We start from the raw sequence: 18744 nt of genomic DNA on the forward strand, positions 1-18744 counted from the left end.
TCTGTCTATAAAAGATGTAATAAAGAAGCCTCAGAGCCACAGTCAGTCAGAGACAGTCAGAGTTAACGACGGACTTCTGAGCAGAAATACTGAATAATATCTCTGTGTCTCTTTGCTTGGATAAGAACTCTAACTAACAATTGGGAAACGGTAACATAACCTGACAAATAGGTGACTTGTTGAGGTCACACCTAACAGTATATAACGCAAGATGATGGTGACAGATAACGTGGAAGCAATGCTTTCAGGTACAGGTAGGGTGTGTGTATAGATTTGTTTGATGGTAAAGGGAACTTCTGTTGAGAGCTAACTGAAAGATTTGCTATGGGAAGGCAAGTGCTGCCATGTAATACGCTAACGGAGGCAGCACATCTGGGAAAAAGGCACCCGGCTCTCTCATTTTTTTTTATTTTTTTTTAACGGACGACAGAGAGATGCACCCATCTGGAATGTGATGGTGGTCCTCCGTGTGATGGATGTCTTCCAACACAAACCTCGGAAGACCATTTGCATAAAACCTTGGCATGCAGTTCCTTTATTCTCCTCTAGGAGATAATCTTAGACCAAATGGAACGTACTCAGAGGACACAAACCTCGGAAGACCATTTGCATAAAACCTTGGCATGCAGTTCCTTTATTCTCCTCTAGGTGATAATCTTAGACCAAATGGAACGCACTCAGAGGAGATCTCTACTGACAGGAAGTGATGTAATGTAGAAACAGGAAGTGAGAGGTGAGTCGGGAGGAAGTAGAGAGGAGACATTGCTGAGACTGGCAGCAGAGGAGGTAATAAGATATTATTATGTAGTATGACTTTCTATAGCTCTGACATATACCGCAGTGCTGTACAGAGATCGCTGAACCGGTCACATCAGTCTCTGTACCAGAGGAGCTTACACTCTAATGTCCCCCCACAGTCACACACTATTATTATTATTATACATATACAGTATCTCACATAAGTGAGTACACCCCTCACATTTTTGTAAATATTTTCTTCTCTCTTTTCATGTGACAACACTGAAGAAATGACACTTTTCTACAATGTAAAGTAGTGAGTGTACAGCTTGTAAAACAGTGTAAATTTGCCGTCCCCTCAAAATAACTCAACACACAGCCATTAATCTCTAAACCGCTGGCAACAAAAGTTAGTAAACCCCTAAGTGAAAATGTCCAAATTGGGATGAATTTAGCCATTTTCCCTCCCTGGTGTCATGTGACTCGTTAGTGTTACAAGGTCTCAGGTGTGAATGGGGAGCAGGTGTGTTATATTTGGTGTTATCGCTCTCACTCTCTCATACTGGTCACTGGAAGTTCAACATGGCACCTCATGGCAAAGAACTCTCTGAGGATCTGAAAAAAAGAATTGTTGCTCTACATAAAGATGGCCTAGGGCAGAGATATGCAATTAGCGGACCTCCAGCTGTTGCAAAACTACAAGTCCCATCATGCCTCTGCCTCTGGGTGTCATGCTTGTGGCTGTCAGAGTCTTGCTATGCCTCATGAGAGTTGTAGTTTTGCAACAGCTGGAGGTCCGCTAATTGCATATCCCTGGATTAGGGTAGAAGAAGATTGCCAAGACCCTGAAACTGAGCTGCAGCACGGTGGCCAAGACCATACAGCGGTTTAACAGGACAGGTTCCACTCAGAACAGGCCTCGCCATGGTCGGCCAAAGAAGTTGAGGTCACGTGCTCAGCGTCATATCCAGAGGTTGTCTTTGGGAAATAGACATATGAGTGCTGCCAACATTTCTGCAGAGGTTGTAGGGGTAGGGGGGTCAGCCTGTCAGTGCTCAGACCATACGCCGCACACTGCATCAAGTTGGTCTGCATGGCTGTTGTCCCAGAAGGAAGCCTCTTCTAAAGATGATGCACAAGAAAGTCCGCAAACAGTTTGCTGAAGACAAGCAGACTAAGGACATGGATTACTGGAACCTTGTCCTGTGGTCTGATGAGACCAAGATAAACTTATTTGGTGTCAGATGGTGACAAGCGTGTGTGGGGGCAACCAGGTGAGGAGGACAAAGACAAGTGTGCCTTGCCTAAAGTCAAGCATGGTGGTGGGAGTGTCATGGTCTGGGGCTGCATGAGTGCTGCCAGCACTGGGGAGCTACAGATCATTGAGGGAACCATGAATGCCAACATGTACTGTGACATACTGAAGCAGAGCATGATCCCCTCCCTTCAGAGACCGGGCCGCCGGGCAGTATTTCAACATAACGACCCCAAACACACTTCGAAGATGACCACTGCCTTGCTAATGAAGCTGAGGGTAAAGGTGATGGACTGGCCAAGCATATCTCCAGACCTAAACCCTATTGAGCATCTGTGGGGCATCCTCAAATGAAAGGTGGAGGAGCGCAAGGTCTCCAACGTCCACCAGCTCCGTGATGTCATCATGGAGGAGGGGAAGAGGACTCCAGTGGCGACCTGTGAAGCTCTGGTGACCTCCATGCCCAAGAGTAGGGATGAGCTCCGGCGTATCCGGACACCCCACGCGCAGAGGCCGCCAGGAAGTCAACACAGCGCTGCGCTAATCACAGGCAGTGAGACATTGTCCCGATGTGCGGCTGCAGAGATCGGGAAATGTCTCACTGCCTGTGATTAGCGCAGCACAGTGCCGACTTCCTGGCAGGCTCTGCACATGGGCTGTGCGAACACGCCGGAGCTCATCCTTACCCAAGAGGGTTAAGGCAGTGCTGGAAAATAATGGCGGCCCCACAAAATATTGACACTTTGGGCCCAATTTGGACATTTTCACGTAGGGGTGTACTCACTTTTGTTGCCAGCGGTTTAGACATTATTGGCTGTGTGTTAAGTTATTTTGAGGGGACGGCAAATTTACACTGTTATACAAGCTGTACACTCACTACTTTACATTGTAGACAAGTGTCGTTTCTTGAGACCCCTTTCACACTGGAGGCGTTTTTCAGGCGCTTTAGTGCTAAAATTAGCGCCTGTAAAGCACCTGAAAAAAAAAAACCGCAGCTGCAATCACTTGTGCTTTCACACTGGGGCGCTGTGCTGGCAGGGCGTCACAAAAAGTCCCCTACAACTCCCCTGCCCATTGAAATACATTTTTAAAGTGACATAAGGGAATATTTAATTAACAATGTATAAGAAGCAGTCTAGAATATAAGACCGGATAATGCTCAACTAATATCCATCCATAGAACATAAAGCCCTATATGGATCACATGACCTCATCCGTGAGGATGGACAAGAAGCGGAGTCACATGACTGAGAAGATCCTAAACCTCACCCTGGAGATCATCTACCTGCTGACCGGAGAGGTGAGGAGGATTCTGGGAGGTCACATGACATCACTCTGATCTCTATTAATAAAACACAGACCTGACCGGAGAGGTGAGGAGGATTCTGGGAGGTCACATGACATCACTCTGATCTCTATTAATAAAACACAGACCTGACCGGAGAGGTGAGGAGGATTCTGGGAGGTCACATGACACCATACTTATCTCTATTAATAAAACACAGACCTGACCGGAGAGGTGAGGAGGATTCTGGGAGGTTACATGACATCACTCTTATCTCTATTAATAAAACACGGACCTGACCGGAGAGGAGGATTCTGGGAGGTCACATGACACCATACTTATCTCTATTAATAAAACACAGACCTGACCGGAGAGGTGAGGGGGATTCTGGGAGGTCACATGACATCACTCTTATCTCTATTAATAAAACACAGACCTGACCGGGGAGGTGAGGAGGATTCTGGGAGGTCACATGACATCACTCTTTAAACACACCCCAGTGAAGAAGTGAACAGAATTCTAGCAGTGTAGGCAGCAATCATCTTTCGTTTCTGTTTTAATAGGATTATGATTTGGTGAAGAAGACATCTAATGAGCGACTTCCACCCAGCATCCTTCACTCCTGGACACCCCAGAGGGACAAAAGGAAAATTCTAGAAATCATCAACAAGATCACTGAGCTGCTGATGGGGGAGGCGAGGGTTTGTACGCCTCAGGTAAATGCACCTTTTGATTTTGAAAAAAATGTGCCCTCCCCCAGCTTCCTAAACTTGCCACACCTTGAAAACCTGCCCTTTCTATAAATGGAGTCAAGTAAAGACTCAACCAGAATCCTATGTATCGGAAGAGTCTACCATGTCCCCATTCTCTGTATCAAAAGAGTCTACCATGTCCCCATTCTCTGTATCAAAAGAGTCTACCATGTCCCCATTCTCTGTATTGGAAGATTCTACCATGTCCCCATTCTCTGTATCGGAAGTTTCTACCATGTCCCCATTCTCTGTATCGAAAGAGTCTACCATGTCCCCATTCTCTGTATCGAAAGAATCTACCATGTCCCCATTCTCTGTATCGGAAGATTCTACCATGTCCCCATTCTCTGTATCGAAAGAGTCTACCATGTCCCCATTCTCTGTATCGAAAGAGTCTACCATGTCCCCATTCTCTGTATCGGAAGAGTCTACCATGTCCCCATTCTCTGTATCGAAAAAGTCTACCATGTCCCCATTCTCTGTATCGGAAGATTCTACCATGTCCACATTCTCTGTATCGGAAAATTCTACCATGTCCCCATTCTCTGTATCGGAAGAGCTTACCATATCCCCATTCTCTGTATCAAAAGAGTCTACCATGTCCCTATTCTCTGTATCGGAAGATTCTACCATGTCCCCATTCTCTGTATCGGAAGAGTTTACCATGTCCCCATTCTCTGTATCAAAAGAGTCTACCATGTCCCCATTCTCTGTATCGAAACAGTCTACCATGTTTACATTCTCTGTATTGAAACAGTCTACCATGTCCTCTTTCTCTGTATCGGAAGAGTCTACCATGTCCCCATTCTCTGTATCGGAAGTCTATCATGTCCCCATTCTCTGTATCGGAAGTCTATCATGTCCCCATTCTCTGTATCGGAAGATTCTACCATGTCCCCATTCTCTGTATCGGAAGATTCTACCATGTCCCCATTCTCTGTATCAGAAGATTCTACCATGTCCCCATTCTCTGTATCGGAAGATTCTACCATGTCCCCATTCTCTGTATCGGAAGATTCTACCATGTCCCCATTCTCTGTATCGGAAGATTCTACCATGTCCCCATTCTCTGTATCGGAAGATTCTACCATGTCCCCATTCTCTGTATCGGAAGATTCTACCATGTCCCCATTCTCTGTATCGAAAAAGTCTACCATGTCCCCATTCTCTGTATCGGAAGTGTCTACCATGTCCCCATTCTCTGTATCGGAAGTGTCTACCCTGTCCCCATTCTCTGTATCGGAAGAGTCTACCATGTCCTCATTCTCTGTATCGGAAGAGTCTACCATGTCCCCATTCTCTGTATCGGAAGATTCTACCATGTCCCCATTCTCTGTATCGGAAGATTCTACCATGTCCCCATTCTCTGTATCGGAAGATTCTACCATGTCCCCATTCTCTGTATCGGAAGATTCTACCATGTCCCCATTCTCTGTATCGGAAGATTCTACCATGTCCCCATTCTCTGTATCGGAAGTGTCTACCATGTCCCCATTCTCTGTATCGGAAGTGTCTACCCTGTCCCCATTCTCTGTATCAGAAGAGTCTACCATGTCCTCATTCTCTGTATCGGAAGAGTCTACCATGTCCTCATTCTCTGTATCGGAAGAGTCTACCATGTCCTCATTCTCTGTATCGGAAGAGTCTACCATGTCCTCATTCTCTGTATCGGAAGAGTCTACCATGTCCTCATTCTCTGTATCGGAAGAGTCTACCATGTCCTCATTCTCTGTATCGGAAGAGTCTACCATGTCCTCATTCTCTGTATCGGAAGAGTCTACCATGTCCTCATTCTCTGTATCGGAAGAGTCTACCATGTCCTCATTCTCTGTATCGGAAGAGTCTACCATGTCCTCATTCTCTGTATCGGAAGAGTCTACCATGTCCTCATTCTCTGTATCGGAAGTGTCTACCATGTCCCCATTCTCTGTATCGGAAGATTCTACCATGTCCCCATTCTCTGTATCGGAAGAGTCTACCATGTCCTCATTCTCTGTATCGGAAGAGTCTACCATGTCCTCATTCTCTGTATCGGAAGTGTCTACCATGTCCCCATTCTCTGTATCGGAAGATTCTACCATGTCCCCATTCTCTGTATCGGAAGAGTCTACCATGTCCTCATTCTCTGTATCGGAAGAGTCTACCATGTCCTCATTCTCTGTATCGGAAGTGTCTACCATGTCCCCATTCTCTGTATCGGAAGATTCTACCATGTCCCCATTCTCTGTATCGGAAAATTCTACCATGTCCCCATTCTCTGTATCGGAAGAGTTTACCATGTCCCCATTCTCTGTATCAAAAGAGTCTACCATGTCCCCATTCTCTGTATCGGAAGATTCTACCATGTCCCCATTCTCTGTATCGGAAGAGTTTACCATGTCCCCATTCTCTGTATCAAAAGAGTCTACCATGTCCCCATTCTCTGTATCGAAACAGTCTACCATGTTTACATTCTCTGTATTGAAACAGTCTACCATGTCCTCATTCTCTGTATCGGAAGAGTCTACCATGTCCTCATTCTCTGTATCGGAAGTGTCTACCATGTCCTCATTCTCTGTATCGGAAGAGTCTACCATGTCCTCATTCTCTGTATCGGAAGAGTCTACCATGTCCTCATTCTCTGTATCGGAAGAGTCTACCATGTCCTCATTCTCTGTATCGGAAGTGTCTACCATGTCCCCATTCTCTGTATCGGAAGAGTCTCCCATGTCCTCATTCTCTGTATCAGAAGAGTCTACCATGTCCCCATTCTCTGTATCAGAAGAGTCTACCATGTCCCCATTCTCTGTATCAGAAGAGTCTACCATGTCCCCATTCTCTGTATTGGAAGAGCCTACACTGTATTGGAAAGAGCCATATATCCATCACCCCTCAGACAACCTTCTCCCTATTAGTGCAACCCATATAATCTATATATAAAGAACGATCTATAGAAGAAAGGCTTTAGAAATGTCCAACCAAATCTTCCAAACTTTGTCAAATTTCTTTGCACGCCCCCTGCTCAGGTATGTTGCTTTATAGAACGGAATCACCCTATTCACAAGCCCTTTGCAGTATGACAGTGCAGGCTTCATGGGTTTCTTCCAGTAGAGGATCAGTGCCTTGCACACATAAAACAATAACAAGCTAAGGAAGGTACGCTGGGCCCTAGTAGGTGCCAAGTCCTCCACCAAGCCAAGCAAACATGTTGCCACCGTCAAGGGCACAGGCACAGATGTAATCTCTGATATACAGCGCCCAATGGCAGACCAGAAGTCCTTGACTACCTGGCAGTGCCTAAAAACATGGCTAAAATTGGCTGGAGACTGTGAGCAATGCCAACATTCTGCTGACGTACCCGGGTAGATTTTAGATGACCTTTGCTGGGGTGTAATATATCCTGTGCATGAATTTCTATTGAATTAAGCGATCTCTAGCAGACACTAAGTGTGTGAAGGGAACACTCCACATATCGTCCCAGATCCGGGGACTTCCTCCACCCACTGCACCCTACACTTGGCCACCGAAGGGGGGTGAGACAGGAAATAGTTCTTGATATAATTCAGACAACTTTTTTTTTCATGGAGTCATCCAATAGAACAGGGGTCTCCAAACTTTTCAAACAAAGGGCCAGTTTATTGTCCTTCAGACTTTAGGAGGGTCAGATTGTGGCCAGCAGGGGCAGAAAATGTTACAGGCTCGGCATGAGAATAAATATGGCCTCGGGGTTGGTGGTCAATAGGCGTAGGAGTAGTGCCCCTATTAGTAGAAGGAATAGTATCCCATTATTGATATCGGTGGAAAAAATAGTGCCCCGTTGTTGGTGTCAGTGGGAGGAATAGTGCCCCAAGGGCCGTATAAAGGCAAGCAAAGGGGAACATCTGGCCCTCGGGCTACAGTTTTGGAGACCCCTGCAATAGAACATTCTCCAAAATTGAGGACCTGAGTTCCAGCTTAGTGGAGCCAAACTGAGATACTAAAGTGTGTCACAATTGGAGGTAGTGAAAGAGATAGGGTTTTGGAAGCTCAAATTTCTGTTTCAGATCTGAAAACTGTAAGCCCTTGTACACACGATCGGAGATTCCGACGGAATGTGTCTCCGATCGGACCGTTTTGTCGGATATTCTGACTGTGTGTGGTCTGCATCGGACTGTTTCCGTCTGAATATCCGTCGGACCATATTTTCCGACAAAATGCTCCGATCGGACATACTCCGATCATGTGTAGAGAATTCCGATCGGACAAAGTGCCACGCATGCTCAGATTAAATTCCTACACCAAAGCTATTGGCTACTAGCCTGAACGTAGTCCCGTCGTAAAGAAATAACGTCATCACGTTATGAACGTTCGGAATTTCCGACAACTTCGTCCGACCATGTGTATACAACAGTTTCGGACGGATTTGGTTGTCGGAATCTCCGACCGTGTGTACAAGGGCTAATGCCGCGTAAACACGAGCGGAATTTCCATCGGAAAAATCTTGGATAGTTTTTCCAATGGAATTCCGCTCAAGCTTGCCTTGCATACACACGGTCACACAAAAGTTGGCTAAACTTTCAACTGTCAAGTGCACGGTGACGTGCAACACTACCGCGAGCCGAGAAAATTAAGTTCAATGCTTCCGAGCATGCGTCGAATTGTTTCCGAGCATGCGTAGGAATTTTGCACGTCGGAGTTCGTACGGACAAGCTTTTTCCAACCGAAAAATTGAGAACATGCTCTCAATCTTTTGCTGGCTGGAATTCTGCCAGCAAAAGTCCGATGGAGCCTACACATGGTCGCTTTTTTTCGACCAAAAGCTCCCATCGGTCTTTTGCTGGCCGAATTTCCGATCGTGTGTACGTGGCATAACAGCTCGCCCTCCTCTGGTGACATCACTGAAAAGTTTTAATCCCTTTTGGAAACCCATATGATCGGATCTGGTATAGTGAGCAGATGGGGAAAACGAGGGGGGTTCCTCCACAACGGCGAGACCGGTGACGTGGCAGTAGAGGCAGGCACCAGTCATTTCTGAACACAGTGCCAAGCCTTAACAGTGACTCGCGTTGCGCCCGTCAATGGAAACTGAGCCCCAGAGCCCCTGTACACAGGGACGGACTGACAACTCATGGGGCCCCCGGGCAATAGGAGATTATGGGGCCACACAGTATACACAAACACACACACGCACAGTATACAATCACATAGTATACACAGACATGTTTCTATTGGCTGAGAAGGTACTGGAGAGGTGGGGCAGCTATAATCTCTGGATTTTCAGACCAAAAGGGATGTCGGTAAGGGACATTTCAGAGACAGATGTAAAAAAAACACACAATTTTTTACATACTGTCCCTGGTTTTACTGAGGCTGGTGGGGCCCCCTAGTGGCATGGGGCCCTCTGGCAGTGCCCAAGTGGCCCAATGGTCAGTCCGCCCCTGCCTGTACAGAAGGAGACTCGGGCTCCCGTAGGAACCCGGAACCGCTGCCTCTAAGATCGTGGCAGAATCCACATCATCCCCAAGAAGCCACCTCTGTGCAAAAACAAATATTTAAAAAATCAGGGAGCGCCAGGCCTCCCTGTCCCCAGGGCTCCTGAAGTGCTGTGGGGCCTGTTCTGGAAGGAGAGTTTCCCCAGATGAAAGAACCAATGATGCCATGTACCCGACGAAAAAAAAGAGCGTGGAATCCAAATAGGTACGTTACACAAAAAATATTTTTAGAAGGTTCATACGCCCCATCACAGATCGGGGGAGATTCTTCCATATCTGTTTTCCTCTTTAGGAGATCCAACGGAGGCTGAAGATTCAGACCGAAAATAGTCCGCAACCCTGGCAGATATATACGAACCCCCAAATACTGTAGGTAAACTGACTGACCTACTGTAGTGGTAGTCCAGGGTCCACCGCGGCCCTTGTACCTGAATCCAGTGGGAGAATATTGGATTTGTCCCAATTAACTTTAAGGCTTGAACATTTTTATCCAAAGTGTCAAGGACTGCACGAAAGATAACTTACCTGGATCTTTTAAAAACAGCAGCATATCATCCGCATACAGCGCCGAACATTCCTTAATGTTTCCAACTTCCAGGGCCCCCGACCTCGGGAGAGGAACACAGCGCCACCGCAAATTGGTTTTGACCATTAGGAAAAACAGGAATTGTGACAGAGGGCCCCATTCTCTATATTGAAAGGATTCCACACAGGGAGAGCAAAGCAACCCTTGCCATCAGGTAGATGGGTAGAACACAAGAGTGGCTTCAGACAGTATGGCACAAGGGGGCGCTCTTTAGGTCTAGAGGAAAAGAGATTTCATCTCCAAATACGGAAAGGTTTCTTCACAGTAAGAGCTGTGAAAATGTGGAATAGACTCCCTGCAGAGGTGGTTCCTGCCAGCTCAGTGGATTGCTTTAAGAAAGGCCTGGATTATTTCCTAAGTGTACAGAATATAACTGGGTACTGACATTTATAGGTCAAGTTGATCCGGGGAAAATCTGATTGCCTCTCGGGGGATCAGGAAGGAATTTTTTCCCCTGCTTTAGCAAATTGGATCATGCTCTGCTGGGGTTTTTTGCCTTCCTCTGGATCAACTGTGGGTATAGAATTGGGTATATGGGCTGGTATGATATTATATATATATATATATATATATATATATATATATATATATATAATATGTGTGTATATATATATATATATTTGTGTGTATATATATATATATATATAATATATATATGTGTGTGTGTGTGTATATATATATATATATATATATATGTATGTGTATATATATATATATATAATTTTTTTTTGTGGTTGAACTGGATGGACTTGTGTCTTTTTTCAACCTGACTAACTATGTAACGATACTCTTACAGTCTCATCATATCAGTGCTCACATTTTAAAGATATTATTTTTTAAGATATTATTTTTTTTTTTTCCACTGATTTAGCACGAAGAACAGATCTATATGAAAGTTGAGGTTAAAGAGGAAGACGAGGAGACGTCTGTGATGGATTATAAGCAGTCAACAGATAAGGTCAGGATGATGGTGTCAACCAAACTGGAAGAACCTTCTCTAGATATCAGCTCAGGTAAAGACCACTAAATAAAAAGAAAAAATTGGTACATGAATTATTAATTTGTAGATATTAACATAATCGGGTAAGATGATGGAGAAGTGGGAGTCTTTAGAAGGACGTCATGATGGAGAATCGGCCGCCCCTCACATCACCGAGAAGACTTTATCGTAAAGGAGAGAGAAGTACGGAACGTCCACCTAGATCCCCCATCATCTGATAAACACATAGAAACAATGTATTCAGTCAGTGTGTGTGTTTCCTACAGATGGATCCAGTAATGGGAACCCACCAGAGAGATGTCCCCGTCCTCTGTATTCCCGGGATTCCACACAGGAAGGTCACACCATCCCCCACCATCATCAGGTAGACTATAAGAGATTCAATTCTTAAATGTAGTCTTGGTTTATTGGTCCTCTGAACTTTAAAAGGTTTTATTTTCTGTCTTTCTGTTGGTTTAGGATGAAGGACAAATTTATATAGAAGTTGAGGTTAAAGAGGAAGAAACAGAGATGTATGCGAGTTGTGACCTGCAGTCAGTGGGGCAGGCTGGAACGATGGTGGCAAGTGAACAGCAGGAGTCTTCTCTAGGTATTAGTATAGGTCAATAATACATACTAAATGTAGATGCCTTTTTCATTTACTTCAGAAAGTGTGAGGTTGGTTTTGCAGACTGATGGAAAACTGATGGAGAATCAGCCGACCTTTAGAGCAGGAGTCTCCAAACTTTCTAAACAAAGGATGGGTTTAATGTCCTTCAGACTTTAGGGGGGTCGGACTGTAGCCAGCAGGGGTAGAAAATGCATCTGTAGGAGCAAACAATGCCTCAGACTTAGAAGTCACTGGGTGTAAAAATATTAAATAGCTCCTGTGGTCACTATAAGGAGGAATAGTGGCCTATCATCGGTAGTAGTGGGAGAAATAGTGCCCCATCATTGGTGTCAGTGGGAGGAATAACGCCCCATCATTGGTGTCAGTAGGAGGAATAATGGCCCATCATTGTCAGTGGGAGGAATAATGCCCCATCATTGGTATCAGTGGAGGGAATAGTGCCCCAGATTTATTGTCTGTGGGGGGAATAGTGCCCCGTCGTTGGCGTCCATGGGAGGAATTATGCCCCATCTTTTGTGTCGGGGAAGGAAAATTGCCCCACTATTGGCATCGGTAGAAAGAATGATGTCTCATCATTGGTGTCAGTGGAAGAAATAGTGCCCCATCATTGGTGTCGGTGAGAGGAATAGTACCCTATCGTTAGTATAAGCGGAAGGAAAAGTGCCCCATTATTGGTGTCAGTGGAAGGAATAATGCCTCATCTTTGGTGTCATCGGAGGAATAGTGAAGTCTAGGATGGAGGATGTGTGGCCATCAGGTTCCTTCCTCCCCTGAACTGCGAGGTCTCTCTTCGGGAGAGCCCCTTACCAAATACTCGGTGGTCAGCTAAGGAGAGGGGTCCACCAGGCCTTTTGGCTAGGTGGACCACAAGTGTGCCTCATCCCTGTCAGGAGCCTTGCACCCCTGGGAGCCAGGGTAGAGTCCTACTTCTTTAGGGTGTGGACTAGAGAAACACCTTTTTAAGTGCACTTTTTGTCTGTGTTTTTCACATTTGTAGTTTATTTACAGGTGTTTTGTTTTTGCGCACCACCACAGAATCACAGTCAATTAAATCCTCTGGTGGGGGATGGGGCTGAGCCATGCTGTCTGCGCCTATAGACACAGGCAGCGGAGCTCAGGATTGAGCCTGCACAAATGCCCCCAAAGGAAGTAGGTTCCTATAGGGGCACTCGCCAAAAAGAAGGAGCCAGGAACGCCACTGGGGGACCGCAGAAGAGGAAGATTCTGTGTGCAAAACCATTGCACAGAGCAGGTAAGTATGACGTGTTTCTTATTTAAGGAAAAAAAAGGTTTACAATTACTTTTCATTTTCCTAGTGAACACTAACCTGTGACAGAGGAAGCAAGCCTTTTCATCCATCGTTAGAACATACTTTAACTGTAATAAGGTGGGAAAGCCCCCATTGCTGTCTACAAGAACATCGTCAACGTATCTACCCCACCAACTCATTTGTTTATCTAATGAGGTGGAAAGGTCCTCCTTCATATAGGAAATCAACTGCAAAAAAAGAATGCTTTTGATATTATTTACCACTTGCCAACCGCAAGTAAAACTACAGTGCGGGACTGCTGCGCAGAATCACACACATATATATATAATATACACACGTGATTCTGCTCTTCCAGGTAGGGGACTTACGCGCGCCGACTGTGCTGTGATTAGGCACATCACAAGCCGATCAGCGGGTGCTGGCTAATGGATTACCGCTGGCACCCGCTGATTGGTGAAGAGGAAGTCAGAGCAGAGCTCTGTCAATTTAAACAATGCAGAGCTCTATCCTTTCAGGGGGGATATGCTGAAACCACCTCACATAGTACTCATAAACACTGGCTAGGCGCACATTTAGCCCGTTGAGCACTCTAGATGTTTAACTCCTTCATGGCCAGTGTCATTAGAACAGTGGCAGTGCATATTTTTAGCACTGATGACGGTATTAGTGTCACTGCTCCCCACAAAGTGTCAAATTGCCCACCATACTATTGCCGTCCTGCTATAAGTCGCTGATCGCCGCCATTACTAGTATAATAAAATAATAAAAAATTCCAATATACACACCATAGTTTGTAGACGCTATAACTTTTGTGTAAGCCAATCAAGGGATTGTTTTTTTTTTTTACCAAAAATATATAGCTGAATACATACTGGCCTAAACTTACGAAGAAATATACGAATTTTAAAAGGTTTTTTTGGGGATGTTTTCTAGCAGAAAGTGAAATATATAGTTAGTTATTTTTTTTGCTTTTTAAACTTTTGGTTATTTTTTTGTTTATAGCGCAAAAAAATAAAAACCGCCACCATCAAGCTCTAATTTGTGGGGGGAAATAAAAGGACATCAATTTCATTTGGGTGCAGCGTTGCATGACCGCGCAATTATCAGTTAACCGCTTGCCGACCAGCCTCCGTCATTATACTGCGGCAGGTCGGCGCGATCCCGCGAATCGCCGTAGCTATAAGTCGGCTCGTGGGATCGGGATAGCAGGCGCGCAAGCGCCCGCTGAAAAAGTCAAAAGAACAGCGCCCTGTAAGTGCAGTATGCAAACGTATTTTAATAAAATAGAAGAATTTAAAATGGAGGGCCGGTTTAAAAAAAAAAAAAAAAAAAATGAAAAGTCAGCAGCTGCAAACACTGTAGCTGCTGACTTTTAATAAGCACACTTACCTGTCCAGGGCGCCCGCGATGTCGGCCGCCCGAGGCTGACCCGTCCCTCGGCTCTCGGGTCCCTGCGCCGCCATTTTGGCTAAGGGAAACGGGCAGTGGAGCCTTGTGGCTTCACTGCCCGTTTCCTACTGCGCATGCGCGAGTCGCGCATCGCTTTGTGAATGGGGCTCGCTGTGTTCTGGGACGCACAGTTCCCAGAACACAGCGCGACCCATTACCCAGAAGACGCCGCACGGAGGAGAGAAGAGGCAGATTAGTACGAGGTGCCTAGCAACAGGCATTTCTGGTAAGTTAAAAAAAAAATTTCATTTTTTTTTTTTCTGATTTTTTTTTTTCTAATTTTTAATGTATTTTTTTTTTTCAGGGTGGCCCTCCACTTTAAGATACACTCACAAGGGTGTGATAAAAATAGGCATGTACCGCTGCACTGCAGGGGGGGTGCCGATGCTCGTGCCCGACGGTCGCCTGTGCCAGATGGTCGCCATGACCGCCGGCCACAAGCGATCGCAAGCACGAAAGGCAGAATATGGACTTGTGTGTGTAAACACACAAATCCCTGTTCTGTTCGAAGTGACATATCGTGAGTTCCTAATAGCTAGGAACCACGATCTGTCATTTCCTCTAGGTCAGTCCCCCCCCCCCTACAGTTAGAAACACACACAGGGAACACACTTAACCCCTTGATCGCCTCCTAGTGTTAACCCCTTCCCTGCCGGCAACATTTTTTTTTACAGTAATCAGTGCATTTTTATAGCACTGATCGCTGTATAAATGCCAGTAGTCCCAAAAATGTGTCAAAAGTGTCCGATCTGTCTCCCATAATGTCGCAGTCACGATAAAAAAAAAAAACACAGATCGCCGCCATTACTAGTAAAAAAAAAAAATAATAATAAAAATTCTATAAATCTATTCACTATTTTGTAGATGATTTAACTTTTGCACAAACCAATCAATTTACGCTTATTGCGATTCGTTTTTTTGTTTTGTTTTTAGCAAAAATATGTAGAAGAATAGATATCGGCCTAAACTGAGAAAAAATTAGCTTTTTTTTTTTTTAAAGAAAAACGGGGATATTTATTATAGCAAGAAGTACAAAATGTTGTGTTTTTTTTTTTTTTTTTTTTTCAAAATTGTCGGTCTTTTTTTTTATAACGCAAAAAATAAAAAAACGCAGAGATGATCAAATACCCCCAAAACGAAAGCTCTATTTGTGGGGGGAAAAAATATGTAAATTTTCTTTGGGTGCAACGTCGTACGACCGCGCAATTGTCAGTTAAAGTGACACATTGCCGAATCGCAAAAAAAAATAATAATGGCCCAGTCATTCAGCAGCCAAATCTTCTGGGGCTGAAGTGATTAAAGTAACACAGTGCCAAAAAGCAAAAAAGGCCTGGACATGAAGTGGGGTAAATTATCCAGAGGTCAAGTAGTTAACAAAAAAAAAAAAAGGTTTACTGTCACTTTTAGGTTTCCCAGTGAACAATAACCTGTGACGGAGAAAGCAAGCATTTTCATTAATAAACTAGAAAGTCCCCATTGCTGTCTACAAGAACATCGTCAACGTACCTATGCCAACCAACCCATTGATCAAATGAGCTGGAAAGGTTGTACTTCACATAGAAAATCAACTGTAAAAAAAAAAGAAAATGCTTTTAATATTATTAAAATGTTTTTCTTCAGCAGGTAGAGGTGGAGTCCGGCATACCGTGGACGGACATAAGGCATCCCTGGGTTCTGAAAACAATTACTCTCCTAGGTCATCTCCTGCTGCAGACCTAAAAACGAACACGAACAAGCTTTCTTTTCTAAGTTCAGAGGACGAGAAATGTTTTACTTTGAAAAAAGACTTCTCCGGACAACAGAGAATTCACACGGACAATGCTCTTTTCTCATGTTTAGAGTGCGGGAAATGTTTTATTAAAAAAGAAAGCCTTGTTGTACACCAAAGAAACCACACGGGCGAGCGTCCTTTTTCCTGTCCAGAATGCGGGAAAAGCTTCACTAGGAAACAATATCTTCTTAGACATCGGAAGACTCACACAAGTGAGCGCCCTTATCAGTGCCCAGAGTGCGGGAAAGGTTTCATTGGCAAAGGGGACCTTTTTAGGCACCAGAAAATTCACACGGGGGAACACCCTTTTTGCTGTCCAGAGTGCGGGAAATCTTTTATTCAGAAAGGAGACTTTAATAGACACCTGAGAATTCACACGGGCGAGCACCTTTATTCATGTCCCGAGTGCGGGAAACGTTTTACCGAGCTAAGACTCCTTATTAGACACCAGATAATTCACACGGGCGAGCGTCCTTTTTCCTGCACAGAGTGCGGGAGTAGTTTTAATCAAAAGGGAAGCCTTCTTAGACACCAGAGAATTCACAAGGGAGAGAGACCTTTTCCGTGTTCAGAGTGCGGGAAATGCTTCTCTCAGAAATCAGATCTTCGCAAACACCAGAAGATTCACTGAGAAGGCATCCTTGGTGGAAATGGTTTGCACTGGACATCACTTGACGGGACATCAAAAACTTTCCATGTCCACTGCTGCCTTTTACCAACGTAGAGTGCCTTGAAAAAGTATTCATACCCCTTGAAATTTTCCACATTTTGTCATGTTACAACCAAAAACGTTAATGTATTTTTATCGGGATTTTATGTGGTAAACCAACACAAAGCGGCACATAATTTTGAAGTGGAAGGAAAATGATAAATGGTTTCCAACATTTTTTTTACAAATAAATATGTGAAAAGTGTGGAGGGGCATTTGTATTCAGCCCCCTTTACTTTGATACCCCTAATTAAAATCTAGTGGAACCAATTGCCTTCAAAAGTCACCTAATTGGTAAATAGAGTCCACCCGTTTGTAATGTAATCTCAGTATAAATACAGCTGTTCTGTGAAGTCCTCAGAGGTTTGTTGGAGAGCCTTAGTGAACAAACCGCATCATGAAGGCCAAGGAACACACCAGACAGGTCAGGGGTCAATTGGGGAGAAGTTTAAAGCAGGGTTAGGTTATAAAAAAAACATCCTAAGCTTTGAACATCTCAGAAAGCACTGTTCAATCCATCATCCAAAAATGGAAAGAGTATGGCACAACTGCAAACCCACCAAGACATGGCCGTCCACCTAAACTGACCGGCCGGGCAAGGAGAGCTTTCTTCAGAGAAGCAGCCAAGAGGCCCATGGTAACTCTGGAGGAGCTGCAGAGATCCACAGCTCAGGGGGGAGAATCTGTCCACAGGACAACTATTAGTCGTCTCTCCACAAATCTGCCCTTTATGGAAGAGTGGCAAGAAGAAAGACATTGGTGAAAGAAAGTCATAAGAAGTCCTGTTTGTAGTTTGTGAGAAGCCATGTGGGGGACACAGCAAACATGTGGAAGAAGGTGATCTGGTCAGATGAGACCAAAATTGAACTTTTTGGCCTAAAAGCAAAACGCTATGTGTGACGGAAAACTAACACTTCACATCACCCTGAACACACCATCCCCACTGTGAAACATGGTGGTGGCGGCATCATGTGGTGGAGATGCTTTTCTTCAGCAGTGACAGGAAAGCTGGTCAGAGTTGATGGGAAGATGAATGGAGCCAAATACAGGACAATCTTAGAAGAAAACCTGTTAGAGTCTGCAAAAGACTTGAGACCGGGATGGAGGTTCACCTTCCAGCAGGACAACGACCCGAAACATCCAGACAGAGATACAATGGAATGGTTTACATCAAAGCATATTCATGTGTTAGAGCGGCCCAGTCATAGTCCAGACCTAAATCCCATTGAGAATCTGTGGCAAGACTTGAAAATTGCTGATCACAGACGCTCTCCATCCAATCTGACAGAGCTTGAGATATTTTGCAATGAAGAATGGGCAGAAATGTCCCTCTCTAGATGTGCAAAGCTGGTAGAGACATCCCCAAAAAGACTTGCAGCTGTATTTGCAGATAAAGGCGGTTCTAAAAAGTATTGACTCCGGGGGGCGCCATACAAATGTACCCCCCACATTTTTCACATATTTATTTGTAAAAAATGTTGAAAACCATTTATCGTTTTCCTCCCACTTCACAATTATGAGCCACTTTGTGTTGGTCCATCACATAAAATTCCAATAAAATACATTTACGTTTTTGGTTGCAACATGACAAAATGTGGAAAATTCCAAGGGGTATGAATACTTTTTCAAGACACTGTATAGTGGGATTTTATACGTTGTCCCATCTGTAGAACGAATGCCTGACACAGGTGACAACATGTTTTTTTTTTTTCTATAATGAGCTGATATGAACAAAGGTGTATTGTTCTGTAAAGTTCTTCTCAGGCAAAAAATAAAATACTACGCTCAATTTTAAGTCTCTGTCATAATCACAAGAGTTTGTGTCCACTTAAAGAAAGTTAAGGAGATTACAGGTGCGTACTCGAAGCG

General features: G+C 44.5%; 2 protein-coding genes across 2 annotated transcripts in view; both read left to right on the plus strand.

The window, feature by feature from the left end:
- Nucleotides 1–18744, plus strand: part of LOC143955519 (uncharacterized) — a 346177-nt gene that overhangs the window by 202049 nt on the left and 125384 nt on the right. The window lies entirely within an intron of this gene.
- Nucleotides 727–18664, plus strand: LOC143955784 (uncharacterized). Its single transcript, XM_077465907.1, has 7 exons — nt 727–786; nt 3174–3293; nt 3842–3994; nt 10938–11079; nt 11333–11430; nt 11526–11655; nt 16016–18664. Exons 2-7 carry the CDS (start codon nt 3189–3191, stop codon nt 16795–16797), a joined length of 1410 nt encoding a protein of 469 aa, XP_077322033.1. The 5' UTR covers nt 727–786; nt 3174–3188; the 3' UTR covers nt 16798–18664.

Source organism: Lithobates pipiens, unplaced genomic scaffold (assembly GCF_037356315.1).
Source record: "Lithobates pipiens isolate NorthernLeopardFrog02 unplaced genomic scaffold, aLitPip1_a1.2 Scaffold_35, whole genome shotgun sequence".
Taxonomy (NCBI): domain Eukaryota; kingdom Metazoa; phylum Chordata; class Amphibia; order Anura; family Ranidae; genus Lithobates; species Lithobates pipiens.

Coding starts and splice junctions, on each gene's coding strand:
- LOC143955784 (XM_077465907.1), top strand. CDS start 3,189: ATGGATCACATGACCTCATCCGTGAGGATGGACAAGAAGCGGAGTCAC. Junction 11,431..11,525: donor CCATCCCCCACCATCATCAG/GTAGACTATAAG, acceptor CTGTTGGTTTAG/GATGAAGGACAAATTTATAT. Junction 11,656..16,015: donor ACAGCAGGAGTCTTCTCTAG/GTATTAGTATAG, acceptor GTTTTTCTTCAG/CAGGTAGAGGTGGAGTCCGG.